The sequence below is a fragment of the Zingiber officinale genome, chromosome 5B, assembly GCF_018446385.1.
Source record: "Zingiber officinale cultivar Zhangliang chromosome 5B, Zo_v1.1, whole genome shotgun sequence".
Taxonomy (NCBI): Eukaryota; Viridiplantae; Streptophyta; class Magnoliopsida; order Zingiberales; family Zingiberaceae; genus Zingiber; species Zingiber officinale.
In genome coordinates, this window is record NC_055995.1 from 85,729,674 (window position 1) to 85,748,337 (window position 18,664).

Here is an 18,664-nt window from a genome sequence, read left to right on the forward strand (position 1 = left end):
CTAAGAACACCTGATACTGGACTGGCCAGTGTAAATCCAATGAATGTTGTTGTGTAATACCTGTAGCAAACCAGTTGAAGTATTGATTACCATTGGCATAGTGGACAAAAAATATGCTCCAAAAGTTTTGACAACACCAGAACTGTTATATTATTAATAATAACAAGTTATTCATTCTTCAATTCCTTCTATCATGTTATATTAGATAACCTGGGGTGGTCTTTCTCTTAGCTTTTGTTATGCATCTTGTATTTAGAATTTTTAACATATATCTGTAGGTTGCCTGTGGCTAAGTTTAATTGACTTTACATTAGATTATTCTCTTTGGTAGTCCTGACTCTACTTTTTTAGTAGCAACAGGAGCTTGAAAGTTCGACACATCAGAAAATACTGGCTGACATGACAAATACATACCAGAAGAACATAGCAGAGCTCATCAATCAACTAGAAAGTGAGAGGTCTCATTGTACAAATCTAGAAGAACAGTTGTCTGTTATGAAGAAGTCTCTGAGTGATAATATAAAATCAGTCCAGGTATTTTTTTTTTCTTAATACATTCTGAGGAAGATTTTAGAATGTGTTATATGATGTTTGTATTACTTTTGGTCCTTTAACTGTTTGTCTATGGCTTATGCTTGTTCTGTAATTTATCTTTAACTCACTGACTTTATAATGCTCATACAAAGTTATATTTGTTTGGTTGAGCTTGTCTGTGTTGGTTGCCTAATTTTAAAAATCTTAAGAAAAAGAATTTGGTGAAGTTCTCAAAGTTTGAAAAGTGTTGTACAATTGATTGTCTCATGCACAATATATACAAACAATATATTGAATTAAGGATTTAATTGTCTAGTGTATAAATCATGCTATCATCAATCCCTTGTATGAAATTCAATATATCTTTCTCAAGCCCTTGAGTAAAATGAACCTTGAGTAGGACAGGCTCAGATGCATATCTGCCCAGACTCCTTTAGAGAGCCAAAAACTAAGGTTAGAAGGCTTCATAATTCATCAAGGAAACACTTCATTGCTAGCTTTGATTTTTGGCCGATCATAAAATGTCGTCATACAATGTATACTTGGCAATCTTAGCCAAATTGATATGCTTTTTAAATATATATATACCATCTATTTGTTCGTCTTGAGCAATATTTGCATATCCATGACCGCACACTGCTGGCAGACTGCTCATTATTGATGTCATTTTCAATCTGGTTTTACAGTTTTGATACTGTTAGACTAGGTAAAGTTCTTGCCTCTTCAGCTCTAAATATCTTCTTTTCCAACATCACAAAGCATAAATTGTCCTATGGATAACAAATTCCTACACTGAAATTGAAAATGTTATGCATCTTTCTAATTGATTGACAAATGATGGTTTTGTCATATGATCACCCTTCATAGTAATATGAAGGTGTCGTTTCTGTTTGATTTTATGAACTGCATTGCCATTTATTTGATTCTATCATCAGAATTACACTTCTTTATATTGTCATGCACTTCAAACTTCAGGAAAGAATTGTTGATGATCTTGCAAGAGAAAATTCAAAGTTGAATGAAATCGCAACTAGCAAAATACAGTCTCTAGAAGTAATGAACAGAGAATTGTTGATGGAGAAGGTATGCTTAATATTACTCAAATAGGCAAATAGTTTCACTTAAAATTCATCTCATGGTTAGATACTTTTCAATTTTGTTAATATTTACCCTTTGATTTTATGAACTGCATTGCCATTTATTTGATTCTATCATCAGAATTACTCTTCTTTATATTGTCATTCACTTCAAACTTCAGGAAAGAATTGTTGATGATCTCACAAGAGAAAATTCAAAGTTGAATGAAATCACAACTAGTAAAATACAACCTCTAGAAGTAATGAACAGAGAACTGTTGATGGAGAAGGTATGCTTAATATTACTCAAATAGGCAAATAGTTTCACTTAAAGCTCGTAGCTAGATTTGTTTTTTTTTTAAAAAAATTTTAATATTTTTTATTCCCCACCCCACCACTACTAATATGCATATTTGTGACACCTAAAATCAATAAAAATGACAAGTCATAAATCTCAATTATCTAATGTTTGTTATATCACTTATATTCCCTCATTGAGCTCTACATAAGTAACAACAACCAACCCTTATCCCACCAGGTGGGGTCGTGAGCTATGCATAAGTACTTAAAGATAATTTCAAGCTCAGTTAGATCCATTAATCACAATTAGATCCACCACACTACCTATGACGAATCCATCACCATCATGGTTGGTCCTAAGCTTGGATAAAGGAGCAGGGTTGCATTAGGTTGCTAGTCAGCGTTAAACTATGACAAATATTCAATGAATGAATCCATTAAACTATTGTGCTAATGCTAAGTTGTTCCTGAAAGGAACACTTGCAGGAGGACCGCTGCATCTCCATAACTTAAGTGTAGTGCTAAATATGCAAGAGTTTGTGTTGCAGGGCTTGACTGTAACAGTTACATCTCTATGAGAACTTAGGTGTAGTATTAAATAGGTAAGAGTTCTCACACCATAGGTTTGATAAGAACAAATATGATAAGAAAACTAATAATCTAAGATTTGGAGCATGGAACATAGGAACCCTCACTGATAAATCAATGGAGGTAATAGATACGATGATTAAAAGAAAAATTAGTATTTTGTATGTACAAGAGACAAAATGGGTAGGCGAAAAAATAAAATTGATAGAGAACTCGGGTTTTAAGTTATGGTATATAGGAAAGAGTAAAGCAAGAAATGAAGTGAGTATTGTTGTAGATAGTTCATTAAATGATAAAGTTATAGTAGTTAGAAAAGGGGATAGAATTATAGCCCTTAAAATAACAGTGGTGAAAGAAACTATGAACATAATTAGCGTATATGCACTGTAAGTAGGATTAGATGAAGCTATCAAATCAAGGTTTTGAGATGACTTAGATGAAATATTATAAAATATTCTGTCAAATGAAATGATTTTAATAGAAGGTGATTTAAATGGGCATGTCGGAGTGAAAAATGAGGAATATGAGAGGGTACATGGGGTTATGGGTTTGGAACGAGAAATGAGGAAGTGAAAACTATATTAGATTTTGCGATAACATATGACCTTATATTAGCTAAAATGTTTTTTAAGAAAAGAGAAGAACACTTAGTCACATTCAAAAGTGGGAATAATAAATCACAAATTGACTTTCTTATGGTTAGGAAGAAGGATAGGAAGATTTGTAAAGATTAAGGTCATCCTTGGAGAAAGCTTAACTATCAACATAGGTTAGTAGTGTTGGATATTCACCTCAAATTTAGTATAATAGAAAGAAAAATATATACGACTTCTAGAATTAAGTGGTAGAAGTTAAAGGATAGGAAGCAAAATATATTTAAGGAGAAGGTAGAGTACAAACATTAGGTAAAATATATGGTGATTCTAATACGATATGAGATAAGATGGTATCAAAGTTGAAAATAGTAGCTAAGAGTATACTCGACGAGTCAAAGAGACATGCACCACTAAGTAAGGAATCTTGGTGGTGGAATGAGAAAATACAAGAGAAAGTGAAGGAAAAGCGAATAACTTAAAAGGAATTATACATTTGTAAAACGAGGAAAACTTAAAAAACATACAATAATTAAGAAAAAAGCTAAGAGAATAGTGAATGATGAAAAGAGTGAAATTTTTGAACGATTATATTAAAAATTAGATACAAAAAAAGGGGAAAGAGACATTTATAGAATAGTTAAGTTGAGAGAAAGGAAGATAAGATATCTTATCCAAATAAAATGTATTAAAGATGAATGTAATAGGGTACTAATAAACGATGGAGAAATAAAAGAGCGGTGGAAAAAGTATTTTTATCAACTTTTTAATGAAGGTTTAGGTAACCGACTTAACTTAGATAATTTAAGTAGGTCAAATGAGCATAGAAATTTAAATTTTTATCATAGAATTCAAGCTTCAGAAGTAGAACAAGCTTTAAACGAGATGCACAATGGAAAAGTCATTGGACCAGATGATATTTCAATAGAGGTATGGAAGTGCCTAGGGAAATAAGGTATTGAATGACTTACAAAATTATTTAACATGATATTGAAAATGAAAAAAATGCTTGATCAATGCCGGATAAGTACTCTAGTTCCCTTATATAAGAACAAGGGAGACGTATAAAATTGTGTAAACTATAGAGGTATTAGACTAATGAGTCATACCATGAAACTTTGGGAAAAAGTAATAGAAAAAAGATTAAGGAGACCACGGTGATCTAAAATTAATTTGGATTCATGCTTGGAAGGTCAATAATAGAAGCTATACATCTTAAATAATTAATTGAAAAATATCGGGAGCAAAAATTAAGATTTACACATGGTATTCATTGACTTAGAAAAAAACTTATGATACAGTTTATATGGAAAATTTTAGAAAAGAAAGATATTAGCATAATATATATTAAACTAATTAAAGATATGTACGAGGATGTAACAACTATTGGAAATGCTTCAGGCAGAGTAACTGAAGCATTTCCAATAAAGATAGAGTTACATCAAGGATCAGCTCTAAGTTCCTATCTTTTTATACTAATTATGGACGAACTCATTGCATATATTCAAGACATAGTACTGTGGTGCATGTTGTTTGCAGATGAAATTGTTTTGGTTGATGAAAAAATGCTAAACTAGAATCTTGGCGAGAAACACTAGAAGATAAAGGTTTTAGGCTTAGTAGAATAAAGATAGAATATATAGAATTTAAGTTTAGAAATATTAGATATAATGAGACAATTGTTAATATAGGAGATGACGAGTTGCCCGGATCGAGAGCTTTAAATATTTAGGATTATTTTTGCAAAATAATGAAAGGATTGAGAGAGATGTCTTACAGATGATTGAAATGGAGGAGAGTGTCGGGTGTTTTATGTGATGGTAAAATACCTCTAAAACTTAAAAGAAAATTTTACAAAACTGCAATTAGACCTGTTATGTTATATAGAGTTGAATATTAGGTTATGACTCGAGCATATGAGTAGAAGATGAGAGTTACAGAAATGAGGATGTTAAGGTGGATGTGCGGACATACGAGAATGAACAGAATAAGAAATGAGAGCATTAGAGAGAAAGTCGGAGTTGCATTTATTGAGGGAAAACTCCGAGAGACACGTTTAAGATGGTATGGGCATGCACTTAGCCAATAAATGCTCCAATCTGGCAATACGAAACTATAACAAATACGCATATCAAACGAGGAAGACAAAAAAAGACTTGGCTAGTAACAATAAAATAAGATAAAATTTATTTAAGTATGGATGATGATATAATAGGAGATAAAGCTCAATGGCGTAAAATGATCCATATAACCGACCGCACCTAGTGGGATAAGGCTTGGTTGTTTTTGTTGTAATCCCAATTACGTAAGGTTCCTTAATGTTTTGTATGTTTCACACCTTCAATCTTAGATTTTGACTCAACTTGTTTATTCTAAGTATTGTATTTATATTGATTACGCCTAAACATTCACAATTAAGTTTCTTTTTTAGCTTTGCTGCAAACCCTCATCCATCTGTTTGAAAAATATAAACTTTTCTACATTGACTTTTTGCTTGTTTTATTCTGTATTTTAAACAGTAGGAATTTTTTTTATAATTTTACACAATATCATCATCAACATTATATAACTGTGTAGGCTAATAGAGGAGCTTTATAAGTTTAGATGAGGTAGCTACCATTATCTTGGATTTAAACATTTTGGTCTAGTAGTTGGGTTTGATAAGTTAGTTCTCTCATCTAAATGGGATGTGACATGCAAGATCTATAATTGACGACATGTGAAGCCCCGTGGTGGTTACAATATCATGCTGGTAGCCATATTCTATAGCTTACCATGCCTAGGATTTAGTTTGATCTGATACAATTCGGTGAGAAAATTGATCCATTAAGCTTTGAGGCCCCTAGCTCTCGGACTAGTAACTATATCATGATACCTATTTTTTATGACATTAAATCAATAGATATTCCTTTCAGCTTTGAATCCCACTGAAATAATTGTCGAGGATTCTACTACAAGCTTATTTCAAATCACTAAAATCATATGTAAAACTTTCTTTTTTCTATGATTTTACTTTGGTTGTTTTATTAAATAAATGACATCTATGTTTGAATTTTCTGATGTGTAATCAAATTGATCGTTGAAACTGTCTTCTATTCTCCTCTCATAGCTCTTCCCGATGTTTCATGATTTGAGTCACCAATTTGATCCCACTATAATTAGGACAACATTGTTTGTCACATTCATCTAATATCTTTGACAAACTTTCCTTTGGGCATCTTAATTTGCAAAATTTTATTAATTTAGTTAACCGACTTGACCTTGTAAACTCTTTGAAATTTCATTAAGAATGTTGCTTGAACCTATATTTTACCTTTATTTCTTTTGATGCTTCCTTAACTTTATTCAGTCTTATATCACAAACAAATATATTTTCCTAAAATTGCTATAATTTTCAGCATTTTAAATCTAGTATTTTTGTAGAGTGTTCATTAAATAATTTGATTTTTTTTCCATCTTTACTTAATTGCATTGTTGTCAACAAAGAATCTTGTAAAAGGTCCATTTCATGTTAATAGGGCAGGACCATCATATTGAACACTAAAGCACTTCTCTATTTTAAACACACAGTATTTATGAATGGAGGGTTAAGAGTATAAGACTTATCTAGCTGAATAGTTGAAGCTGACACTGCTTTATGATGATGAAATTGCATTTATCAATATTACCTTGTTAGATTAAATTAGTACTTGTATGAGTTCTTTTCCATTCAACTGAACTTTTCCACCCCAATCCTTCTGAAGTGACAATTTATACATTTAGTTGTTATTCTACTTGTTAGAATCTCTAAAACTTCTCCATTATCATGTTTCCAATTGAGACTCATAAATTAGCAATATATCACCTATAAATAACATGGGCTATGGAGATTTATCTGATTTGCACATTTATTCAGTATCAATTTCGAGAGACAAGAACTTAAAGCTAAATAATTATATAAATCTTATGTACAAGAAATGAGTATATACACTTATTATGGTTCTCTCACTAGTAATACCAATTAATCTATTACCATGTTTTGTTTTCACCTAAATGCTGTTTTAGTAAAATTTTCTTCTGGTATATTTTCTACATACGTTATTCTAGATCAGGTTGTTTTAGCTGTGAGAATACAGAACAAAAATCTTGCAGTTGACAGTTATTCATACACCACAAGAATTTTATGGTGTATAGAAATTTTATTTTATTTTTTTATAAAGAAGGATATGGAACACGTGATAAAAAAAGTTTGTGTAGAGTATTGCTAAATTGTTCTTTTTTTGAGAATGTAGGACTTCTTAAATAAAGAGCTTGAATCTTTGAAAGACAAACTTTTAGACGAAGAAAGACAAAGAAGATGCCTTGAAGGTGAAATTGTGAAATTGAAAAAATTCTTGATTGATGGAAATGCAGAAAATGGGGTAACTTATCTAATTTTTTTCAAAGATTTATTTCTGTGTTTTTAACCATCCTTTCTGTTGTAACTGCTTCTTACAGTCTAAAAGATCCCATTGGGCAGAAAATTCAACCAGTTCAACTTTGCCTTTTGAAAATCCATCCAAGTCTCACAAGTCGAGAGAAAGTGTATCTGCTCAAAAAGATACCATTTCCAAAATCTTTGAAGAAGGTGAGTTTTTCTTTTTCTTTTTTATTGTTTGAATTAAGAGATTTTTTATACACATTTTTGTGTGTGTGTAACATGCGCTTCTTTTTCATTTGTTCTCAGTTGGTCTATCAAATATATTACCTTTGTTAAAGTCTGAAGAATTGGATGTGCAAATCCATGCAGTAAAGGTGGTTGCTAATCTCGCTGCCGAAGGTAAGTAGTGGTCTTCTAGTTAAGGGTGAGCTCTATATGGTGATATTTTCTAATCTAGTGACCGTGTTCCATTATACTTTAATCATGTAAGTATAGAAGTTCAATGCTGTATTTTTATACCCTAGATAGAGGTTTCACATTCCCCATCGTGTATATGTATGGATCAAGTTGATGCAAGACTTATATCTGAATCAATCAATAATCTCCAAGAATAAAGTAAACTAAACTCTTCAACAAAAAAATTCCATTTTCCCACACATTTAAACTGGTTTTTTAATCTGTTAGTCGTTGTTAAGTTGAATTCAGAGGATCCATGAATATGATAGACAAATTTACTCAAGAGACTCCAAAGCTAACACATGTTTCTGAGTATGAATATGGAAATGCTAATGATATATCCTCTGTAAATTTCCATCTTCCCATGCATTTATTTGTCTCAGCTGCTTGCTTGCAAATTTTGTAGATATTAATCAGGAAAGAATTGTCAAGGAAGGAGGTCTGGATGCTCTTCTCATACTTCTCGAAATATCAAAAGATGCAACTGTTCATCGAATTACTGCTGGCGCTTTAGCTAACTTGGCTATGAATGGTAATCAGAAAACGGATATATCCAACTCCATTTTACTCTGATTTTATTTCTGTGAGAATTTTCATGAGCTCTTTAGATCCTGCTAGTCAAGTTTTTGTAAGATTTGGGTTCTAATGTATCAATTGTCAACATTAATATACCAATCTGATTTTATCTTTATATCAAGCAGGGTATGGTTGCATACAATAAACCTTCCCCGGATCCTGCATTGGCGGGAGCTTCATGTTCCGGGCTGTTTTTTTTTTTTTTATCAATGTACTTAACTATATAGGCTATGCTGAAATGCTATGCAGTTTTAGTATTTGTTGTCACTGCATTACAGCTAATTGGCCCTTTCAATCAGCATGAACTTGTACAAAGGAGATCACGTATGGTTGCTTATTCTAGTAATCTAGATCTCTCTTCTTTTAATTACACTAAACTATCCTGGAAAATCTCATGTAACAATCCAATGTTTGCTTTCGTTTCTTTGTAGAATGAAACTTAATGAACAATCTTTTGTAAGAATTCACATGCTTTTATGGTTGCAGTTGATGCTAGCATAAATTTTAATCTACTAGATCAATGATTCATGTCACCAGGGTTAAAGGTGGTAGGATATAAACATTAGGAGGTTGAACAAAAAGCCTCATTGCATTAGTTGACTCTTCTCAAAATGTTAATTCATACTTTCTGAAGTTCAAAACAAATAATCTTGATTGTCACTACACTGACCGTATCTAGGTACACTCCATTCTAAAATATAAATGGAAACACCATGCCTATTAACAGTTTGCCTAGATTGGCCTCTGCATTCCAACATGTGGAGTATCTTCCTTATTATATAATATGTTTGTTTGAGCATTATCACTAATATTTACTAGTCAATTATTGATGTACCATTAAACATTATTTCATTGATTTGCTTGTTCTTTGTAGGTTCAAATCAAAGTTTAATAGTAAGCAAAGGGGGAACTAGGCTACTTGCAAATATTGCATCAAAAACTGAAGATCCTCAAACTCTTCGGATGATTGCTGGCGCAATTGCTAATTTATGTGGAAATGGTAAGGTTTCTATATAATTTTGTCAATTACCTTCTCATAAGCAACTTAATGAGCGACTAGTTTTATCAAACTAATTTTTTAAACTTATCCGTATATTTTCTTCTCGTTTATTTTCAGTTAAATATAGTTTAGTTTCTATTTGTTACCTTGTTTCCCCTAGCAAATTGACTAGCCAAATATGTAGTTACCACATTAGTACTTCATAGAGTCAATGCAATAGTCATTTTGCAATTATAGTTTGGTTCTGATGTGATTTCTATGCCTTGGATACTCTTCAGAAAAGCATTTATGAAAAATTATGCAATATCCGATGACTGTTCTTATTTGTTAACTTTTGACAAATATTTCTTTAGAGAACAAAGATGGAAAATGTAATTCCTGCCTATTCTTGATATTGTAATTGACTTTCAGCCTCTATCAATTTATTTCCACTTTAGTTTCAATATTTTTCATTTGGGTAAATTTTCACAGAGTAACTTATCTTTAATTCTTTTATTGTAGCATTGTATAAAAATTTATTTGTAATAGTTACAGATAAATTTTCACAGAAAGTAACTTAGCTTTATTTTTTTTTTCTTCTTTTGTAGCATTTATAAAAATGTATTTGTAATAGTTATGAGTAACTTTTCACAAATAATAACTTAGTTCAATTGTTTTCAAAACAAGTTTTTTAAAAGGACAGTTCGGTACATGAAGTTCTCAGTGTGGGATTCGGGGAAAGGGTCAGACCACATTGGGTCTATTGAATTAAGGAATCAAACTGGCTTATGAGGTTGTATATGGGCATGCGATGCTTGAAGATATCACAGACTAGACACGAAGAAGATGATTCTTATATATTTGATTTCATGAAAAGGAAAAACAAAATGACCAAATAAGGGAAGACCTATATCTGCAACTGATGTGTTATCTCAACCAATTAGGAACCCCAAATTTCATACTATAGCAATTATCAAAGCTTAATTCAAACAGATGTTGAGAAGGAATTTGATAATCGTGAAGAACTTAGTTATCATTTTTGTAGTTATCATTTCTGGCACTTAAGCTTTTAGGATGAGTAATTAACTAACCAATCATTAGCAATAGGAATGTGTGGCTATTACGGATGGAATTTGCTTTATTAGGGGGTAAATTATCATTGGTTATATCTATTTATAATTTAACCTAATTCAGATTTTTCTTATGATGTGATTATGATAAACAGAGAAATTGCATGTGATGTTGAAAAAGGACAGTGGCATCAAAGCCCTTCTGCAAATGATGAAGTCCGGACATAGTGAAGTCATAGCTCAGGTTGCCAGAGGTTTTGCAAACTTTGCAAAATGTGAATCACGAGGAATTGCTCAAGGTTCATAAATTATTTACTCCTGTGTTTAATAAAAGTATTATCTCATGTCAGCACAAGTTCATGGAAGCATGTTTATTGCTGTATGTTTATTTCACTACACGTTTGCAGTCATCTACTCTCATAATGGTTATTGAATGATGAGAATTACTCTCTTTTTTTTGTCTATAACACTCACCTGAATTTCTTTAATTGCATTTCATAAAGTTGAAGATATGAAAATCATAGACAAGCTCAAGATGAATGATCAAAGGGTTAGACAACTAATGGCAACACAGACTTTGGGAACATCTTATGAATCTGAGAACTGGTTGAATAGCAAATGCAAAGCTCTGCTAAATTTTTCACATAACCTTCGAATTATTTGAGGTTTTGTTTTTTTTTACTCTCATGCATGGCATGGATGCTGCATATAATACAATGACAGATACTAATGTAAGAGTATAGCAAATGATAATTTTCAATGCTCAAGTCTGCATTTCAATCATTAACCATTATTGGACATATTTGTTTGAACACAAGTACAACTAAGAAGCTTGTGTTTATAAAATTTTGTAATTCCTACGTATAAATATACATGATATTTCTTCATAAGTTTATTCCAAGTCTTTTTTTTTCTATCCTAAAGGATATCAAAAAGGAAAATCAGTTCTTATTGAAGAAGGAGCACTATACTGGATGATCACCAACTCATCTACATATTCAGCTTCAACTAGACGGCATATTGAGCTCGCTTTATGCCATTTAGCACAAAATGGTACATTTGCTATGAATTAACTTTTTTTTTTTAAGACTTTCTTATGAACTAGGTGTTTGTCTTTTTGTCGTCCTATATTCTATGTTTAGATATCATTATCTGCTTGCTAGAACAATAATCCTTCTGTTCTTTTTTAATGTAACTTGAATTATAGAATTCTGTAATTGCTTAAGAAGACCGCCCAAACAAATTTCTTTATTTGCCTCTTTTTCACTTGCACTCTAATAGGAGCAAAGCAATATCTTCACTTCATTTCTTAAATGTTGTTTTTTTTACTATGTTGTGATATTCTTCATTGTCAGTTTGATGAGTTAATTACATAGTTTAGAATGTAGGGTCACAAACAATTGCCTGTGCCTAATCAACTGTCATTGTTGATCTGAAGAAATCAAATCAAATTAGCGACAAATTGAGTCTACATATATAGATCCAATATCTTCATGAGCATGTTAGTTTTTTATCCTTCCCTGAATTTTTGTAGAACACAAATGTCAATGCCTCCCCCTTTTCATAGACATTTTATTCAACTTTTCAATTTGTTTTTCTTCTAGGCTTAGTCAATTTCTTTTTCTAAAGAGAATGATCTTTTTTGCAGAGGACAATGCACTTGATCTCATCCGAGGTGGAGGAATCAAGGAGCTTATTCGGATATCGCAAGATTCCTCGAAAGAAGAGACGCGCAACCTTGCGAAGAAAGCATTGGATTCAAATTCTTCATTTTCTTCCGAGATGTATACAAGTTGAGATGGCCGAAAAGCTCTCGTTGAAGCTTAGTCTTGTAGAGAGCATCATGATGGAATCACTTTAAAAAAAAAAGAAAAAGAAAAATCAGTATATTGTCATGAACAAATTCTTGTGAGTTTTTACTCCTTGAATAATTAATTTAAAGCAATGAAAATGTCACTAAATTGTTCTCAAAATATTTTAAATTATTTGTGATCATGATTAGCAAACTAATATCCATGCATCCGTTGTTTCATGAGTCACGTAGTACGTGTACAAACAAAATAATCATCTAAAATATATAGATATACACGATGACCCCCCACCACTATAAGAAAAAAAGCCTAACAATAATGATTTTTCATCGTTGTTGTAGCCCCTTTAGAACTGTTGTTAAATGCCGTATTGTTAAAAGGGGTGCCCAAAGACAACAGTTTTTAACTGTTGTCTTTGAAGGCAAAGACAACATTTTTACAACGGTGAAAAACTGTTGTCTTTTCCTTCAAAGACAATAGTTTTTCACCGTTGTCTTTGAGCGTCTACCTTTAATAACAGGGTCTTCAACAACAGTTTTAAACTATCTACGACAACGGTGAAAAATCGTTGTATTTTTTAGATAAAAAATAAAAAAAATTAATACACAATTTTTCAATATTATAAATCATTCAAAATACTAAATTTCAAAATAGAATTTAATATATAATTTTCTAACATTCAAAAATAATATCTATAACATTATGAAGAAATTTAATTAGCAATCAACAAAATTTCATAAACAACCAATAAAATGATAACACTATTAAAACAAAGGTAGAACAATATAACACGAGATTTTCTACTTAGATGTCGGTGAAGAGGAGGGATTGCAACTCCTAGTGCTCCTTAATTTGTTAGTCTCTCCATTTTTTTAGCTTGTCGGCATTATTCTCAATACTCTTGAGGACACCTATTCGAATAAAGATATATATTACAAATTAGAAACTAAAATGTATGCGTGATTCTAATTGAACTGCATAAATGTTACATAACCATAAAAACCATTTGATATAGTCATCTAACAGAAGTGCAAAAAGCGTTATCTATGTAACATAAATGGTAACCTCTTGAAACAATATGGTGGCTCTTAAATTTCTTATTAAGCAGAATTTTCATTCTATGTCATTGCATACAAAGCTTCTATTATAAACCATGCAAACATTATTTTCCCCAGTGATCAAGCAGCATTAATTCTAAAAGGTACAATCTAATGCAAACGTTCCCACACACTCCATATGATGTAAGGAGTAAGTCATACATTAAATTCTAAAAGGGACCATTAAAGGAAAGAATGCCTTAAATAAAAATGAATCCAGAAAGTTACCATAGGCTTTGGATTAATACTTTAAGTTTACATTGATCATGAGCTAAATCATAAAAAGAGAAGTGAAGTGACATGTTACATCAGTTGATTTTCTAATTTTTAATTTAAGTTTCACCATTTAAAGAAACAAGTCTATTTCTTCCTCTTGGAATCTCAGGATCTATTACATCATCAAGCTGATGCATAGGATACCAATTTAGATGTTAACATCTTATAAAGTATATTTCTCATTAAATTTGTGTCCTCACCTTAAGAAAATCTGGAATATACTATTTTAAAGTCATTAACACGTTAAGGTTTTCACCAACTATAGTAGGAATGACTACAGTAATTACCTGAAACAACATAAATCGTTAGTTTTGAAGGCAGAGTAGAGAGATGTCATGCAACTTTTAGAAATCAATGCAACATAATCTTAAAGAATAACATTATAGCAGGATAAAGATGCTAAAAGAGCAGTAGATTGAAACTAAAAAAACTACCAAAGAGTCTTTAATATGTACAAAACACCTTTTAGCTAGCTTCATGTTGAATACAAAGTGAGCATAATCGAATGAATCGAGATGCAAATATTGCAAATGTAAGTTAAGAAAAAAAACTAAGAAATGATAAAGTAATTGTAATTTAATCTAACTTACAATTTAATTCTAGATTTGGAGAAGTAAGAAGTGTAAGCTTTTCTAGATCACCATGTACAAAAATTGAAATATTAATAGAGCCATTACTTGTCAACACATGATGTTCCTAAGAGGAAGAAATGAACTTTAGAAATAAGACCAAAGAACAAATACATTAACTGCAAGCATAGAATATGCGTGGGTGATTAAACCAGCCTGTGGAGTTGTGACAGAAGCAGGCACCCAGCTATTGAAGTGAGTGACTCTGGCTGATAGCTTTTGTCTAACCTTCCAATTATGCAATGAGTTTGAAAAGTCACGACATGGCTAACGCTGCCCAAGAAGAAAAAGATATTTCTCATCTATCATGTACTCCTGCGAACAAATTAAATTAGTGAAATTACCAATAACTTTTCTTGCACAATAGTATCATTTTTAGCTATTGTATTATGAAGTTTCAATCCATTAAATGTATCGACAAATTTAGCTAAATACATCTATATTATATTTTTAAAAAGAATTATTCCTACGTGCCTAATAAAGGAGTTTTTACACCGAATGAAAACAAATTAAAAACAAACAGGACTAAGTAGAGGAGAAGAAGAATAGTTTAAGAGACATGAATATTTATGTGGTTAAGTAAGATGCCTCATATGCAGAATATTTGTGAATCAAAGCACACATAGACATTTACTTCAAACTTAAGTAGGAAAGGGTGTTTAACAGGATTGATTGAATTCAATTCAAAGTAAAAATAATAATAATAGTATTACAAAACTTATTTGACAGGTATATATTGTGAAATTTTTTTGGAGACTAGAATAATACCTGGCTTAGTTTGGGACAAGCTTCAACAATCAGATTTCTCAGTCGCCCCTCGACTTTTAATCCCTTCAGAATGGATGACAACGCAGGGCAACCAGATATCCACAAGGACTCCAAACTTAATTTCTGTACGAGCCAAATTGGCAAAGCCTCCAATTTATTGCAATTTATTATTGCTAACGCCCGTAGGTAGTGGATCTCCCTTATATCATCTGGTAGACTCCTCAATTCTTGGTTACGGCTAGCCTCTTGTGATATGTCCTGATTCATCTCTTTATGCCACATAATTCAACAAGGATGGGAAGCCATGCCCAACAGACATTATTCCATGATATAAGATGCTAGTATATATTCATTATTTATCCAAGTTTACATTGGTTCCAACAAAAATTATAGTTTGTAAGCAATGATAAACTGAGATTATGGGAAGAAACAACAGTTCTGTTTTAAGAGTTTATTTTAGACACTCATTCAATCAAATGCAAGATAATTAACATCTAAACTAAAGACAAGCTAAAAAAACTCAAAACATCTAAAAATCTAATTAACATCAAATGCAAGATAATTAACATCTAAACTAAATGTCCATGTCTTAAAAGAGCAAGCTATCTCCTAAACACAGTTAAATGTATTGCAAAGTCCATTCTTAGGTTTCTGCATGAGTTGGCTTAGGGCATTGATAGCAAGTTACAATCAAATGCATGAGTTGGCTTAGGGCATTGATCGCAACTTTAAAAATATATCTAACCAATCGATCTAAGAAATTGATGTAAAAAAATGTATATATCAGGTAGTTATTCCATAAAAGGTTATTTTAAATATGAATCTAAGCAATATGTGTAACACAAAAACATACCATTTAACAATGCATGTTAGAAGGAAGGTATAAATCACATAAAAGATAATTTACATGTTGACCTAAGCAATAACTAAACTATGCTATTTTTTTATCTATCTGGCAAAATTGGTCTTAACAAACCACTATTAACTTGGACATGACCTGTAAACTAGGGTCTGATTTAGCTTGCATAATCCTAGTGCAGCCATATTCAGGTGCTATATAATCCCTCACTTTGGATTCTAGGTCACAAGTAAATCCAACGAAATCTAGTTTCCACTGGCATGAAGGAACTCATCAAACTCAATACACTCCAAGTAACTATCAGATTAAGAAACCCCGCGAATAGATCCAACCATGTCGGAGTCAGAAAACCAGAAGTCTATCAAACCGATTTGGGAAAACCTGACAGTCAAAATGGGGAAAAAGGGGGGAAAACGGCCTTGCGGGAAATGACCATGTGAAAGAATACAGGAAATTGAAATCGACTCCACAGGTATCAATGAGAACACTTGTGATAATTAATTAACATTTAGTTTTTGCTCTGGGAGAAAAATCGGTGGGGGTTGGCCATGGATCGATCAGCTAGGGAGAGGTGAAGCTTGCTCTCCCACGGATAACAGCTGGATCGAAAGAGAGGAGCTCGACGTCGGCAAGATTGGGAGAGGAACTCGGCGTTGGCTTGGAGAGGAATGCGGTGACACTGCCAGGCTGGGCTCGACACCGTGAACAGATGGCGATGCCCTAGCGTGAGGAGGCGGCGGTAGTCGAGTGGTGCCAGCGTGATCTGCGATGGCGGCGGTGCTACTGCAATAGGAAACTAGGGCACGGAAGAGGGGAAAGGGCGGCGGTGATTGGGAGTAACCGGCAGCACCCTCGACGGCTGGCGATGGTTGTGGCTTCGGGAATGTGAGGGCAGCGGAGGCTGCGTCGGAGGTCAGCAATGAAGAGAAGATCGTGGTGATGATGAGATCGGCAGGAGAAGAGGATGAATGAGGGAAAAAATGAGATTGTTTAGATTTATATATGTAGGTTATTAAATAAATAAACTTCCACTTTATTGGTACTCGAAATAGGCTTTCTCTAATCTTAATCGATTTACCCTCTTAAATGTGTCATACCGACTCCGTTTATATTCTAAAAAATTTCTAAAAATTTTCATAAAATTCTACCTCCCAAGGAAGTGCCGAAAATTCGATGCACTAACACTTTAAAGGCAAAGCAACGAGAGCGACGAGGAGCATCTTTCGTGGGGGAGTCGCGAAGGAGGAGTCGGAGATAGGTTTTTGTTCGTTTGAAGAGTCACAGAGAAGTGAGTTTAAGGTTTTTTTTCATGAAGTTAAAAAATCTGTTGTGTTTTTAGGATTCAACAACATTTAATAGACAACAGTTTAATAAAACTGTTGTATATTATCACATAAGCAACACTAAAAGACAATAGTTTTTTAAAACCGTGGTCTTTGACACACATTAGACAACAGTGTTTTGAAAAATTGTTGTTATTTAAAAAACATTATGGTGAACAACAATAGTTTTCAATAAAACTGTTGTTAAATGGAAAAAAGACAACAATTTCTTGAAAAACTGTTGTCTATTAGGTGTAGTTAAATCCAAAAATTCTTGTAGTGCACTTAGCTCGGACTGCTCCTTCGGCTGAACCTGCGATCTTGTGTCTAGTGAGCGTGTAGTCGATGTGACTTTTTCGATGGTCAAGTTAACATTGGATTAGCAATGAAATTAGTTGATTAGAGGATGATAATTTTATTATAATAGGGTAAGAGATTAATTTTTATATGTCCTTAAAAAAAAACTCTTCTCATAATTGGCTATAAGTTGACTCTATGATTTAACATAATTACCTATTATTATTATTATTAATTTTTGTACAAAAGGGAAATAAAGTTTGAATGTGGAGAAAAAGATTATAGAGCTCGCACGTGACATAGAAGAAAAGTCTTACCTCCATCCACTTTTATTGTAAGTACCTTGGCTTAATTTTAATATAGTCAAACGAGTTAAATTAGGCTCTACGGATTTGATGCCTTGTGTCTCAGTATATAGGAATTTAGGAATATAAGAAACTGAGCGAAAGACACATTGAGTGAGAAAGATGACACGAGAAGGGAGTCAATAGGCTCGGTGCATCCGAGGGATGAGGAGTTACAGAAGAGTACACAGGTAAATGAGAAGGACACACAAGACACCCGAATGATGAGAAATCAGGGAGGAAGCCTGCTCGAGGAGAAAGCTCAGAACCGTTGAAGAGACCCATTGCGAAGTGGATCGACTTGATTGAGACCAGGTGCTCGGGGGTGCCATATCAGCATAATGGTCAGTACGACCAGTAGGCTATAAATAGATGTCTTGTTATCTAAGTTAATAACAATACACTCTGTATTCATTTCAATTTTTGTTCTTTAAAGTCTATACTTTCAACTATTGTAAGAGGATACTTCACCTTCAAGAAGGATATCTTAGTTGAGCTTTCATTGTCTTAAATTAACAATCACTTAGGTTGTAACCAAATAAAAAACTCTAGCCTCTCATTTATTTTATGTTAATTTTTTAATTAATTAAAGTGTGTCCTTACTAAGTAAGTAGCAAGAGAAAGGTTCTAATTTCAATTGCAGGGTTATTCACCCCCCCCCCCCCTAGCTGGTCCACTCGATCTAATAAG

General features: G+C 32.6%; 1 protein-coding gene across 3 annotated transcripts in view; it reads left to right on the forward strand.

The window, feature by feature from the left end:
* The window catches only part of LOC121984783 (kinesin-like protein KIN-UA), a 38,353-nt gene extending 25,809 nt beyond the window's left edge, over positions 1-12,544 (forward strand). The window contains exons 11-21 of one of the 3 annotated variants that reach the window (XM_042537915.1): positions 361-534; positions 1,510-1,617; positions 1,793-1,900; positions 7,363-7,491; positions 7,568-7,697; positions 7,797-7,889; positions 8,353-8,478; positions 9,397-9,522; positions 10,727-10,870; positions 11,496-11,624; positions 12,220-12,544. In XM_042537915.1, coding sequence (XP_042393849.1) covers positions 361-534; positions 1,510-1,617; positions 1,793-1,900; positions 7,363-7,491; positions 7,568-7,697; positions 7,797-7,889; positions 8,353-8,478; positions 9,397-9,522; positions 10,727-10,870; positions 11,496-11,624; positions 12,220-12,368 — 1,416 coding nt within the window. In that variant the 3' untranslated portion in view covers positions 12,369-12,544. Of the gene's footprint in view, positions 1-354; positions 535-1,509; positions 1,618-1,792; positions 1,901-7,362; positions 7,492-7,567; positions 7,698-7,796; positions 7,890-8,352; positions 8,479-9,396; positions 9,523-10,726; positions 10,871-11,495; positions 11,625-12,219 lie in introns of all 3 variants that reach the window. The other 2 variants (XM_042537913.1, XM_042537916.1) reach the window with 2 other exon arrangements.
* Positions 12,545-18,664: the final 6,120 nt, after the last annotated feature.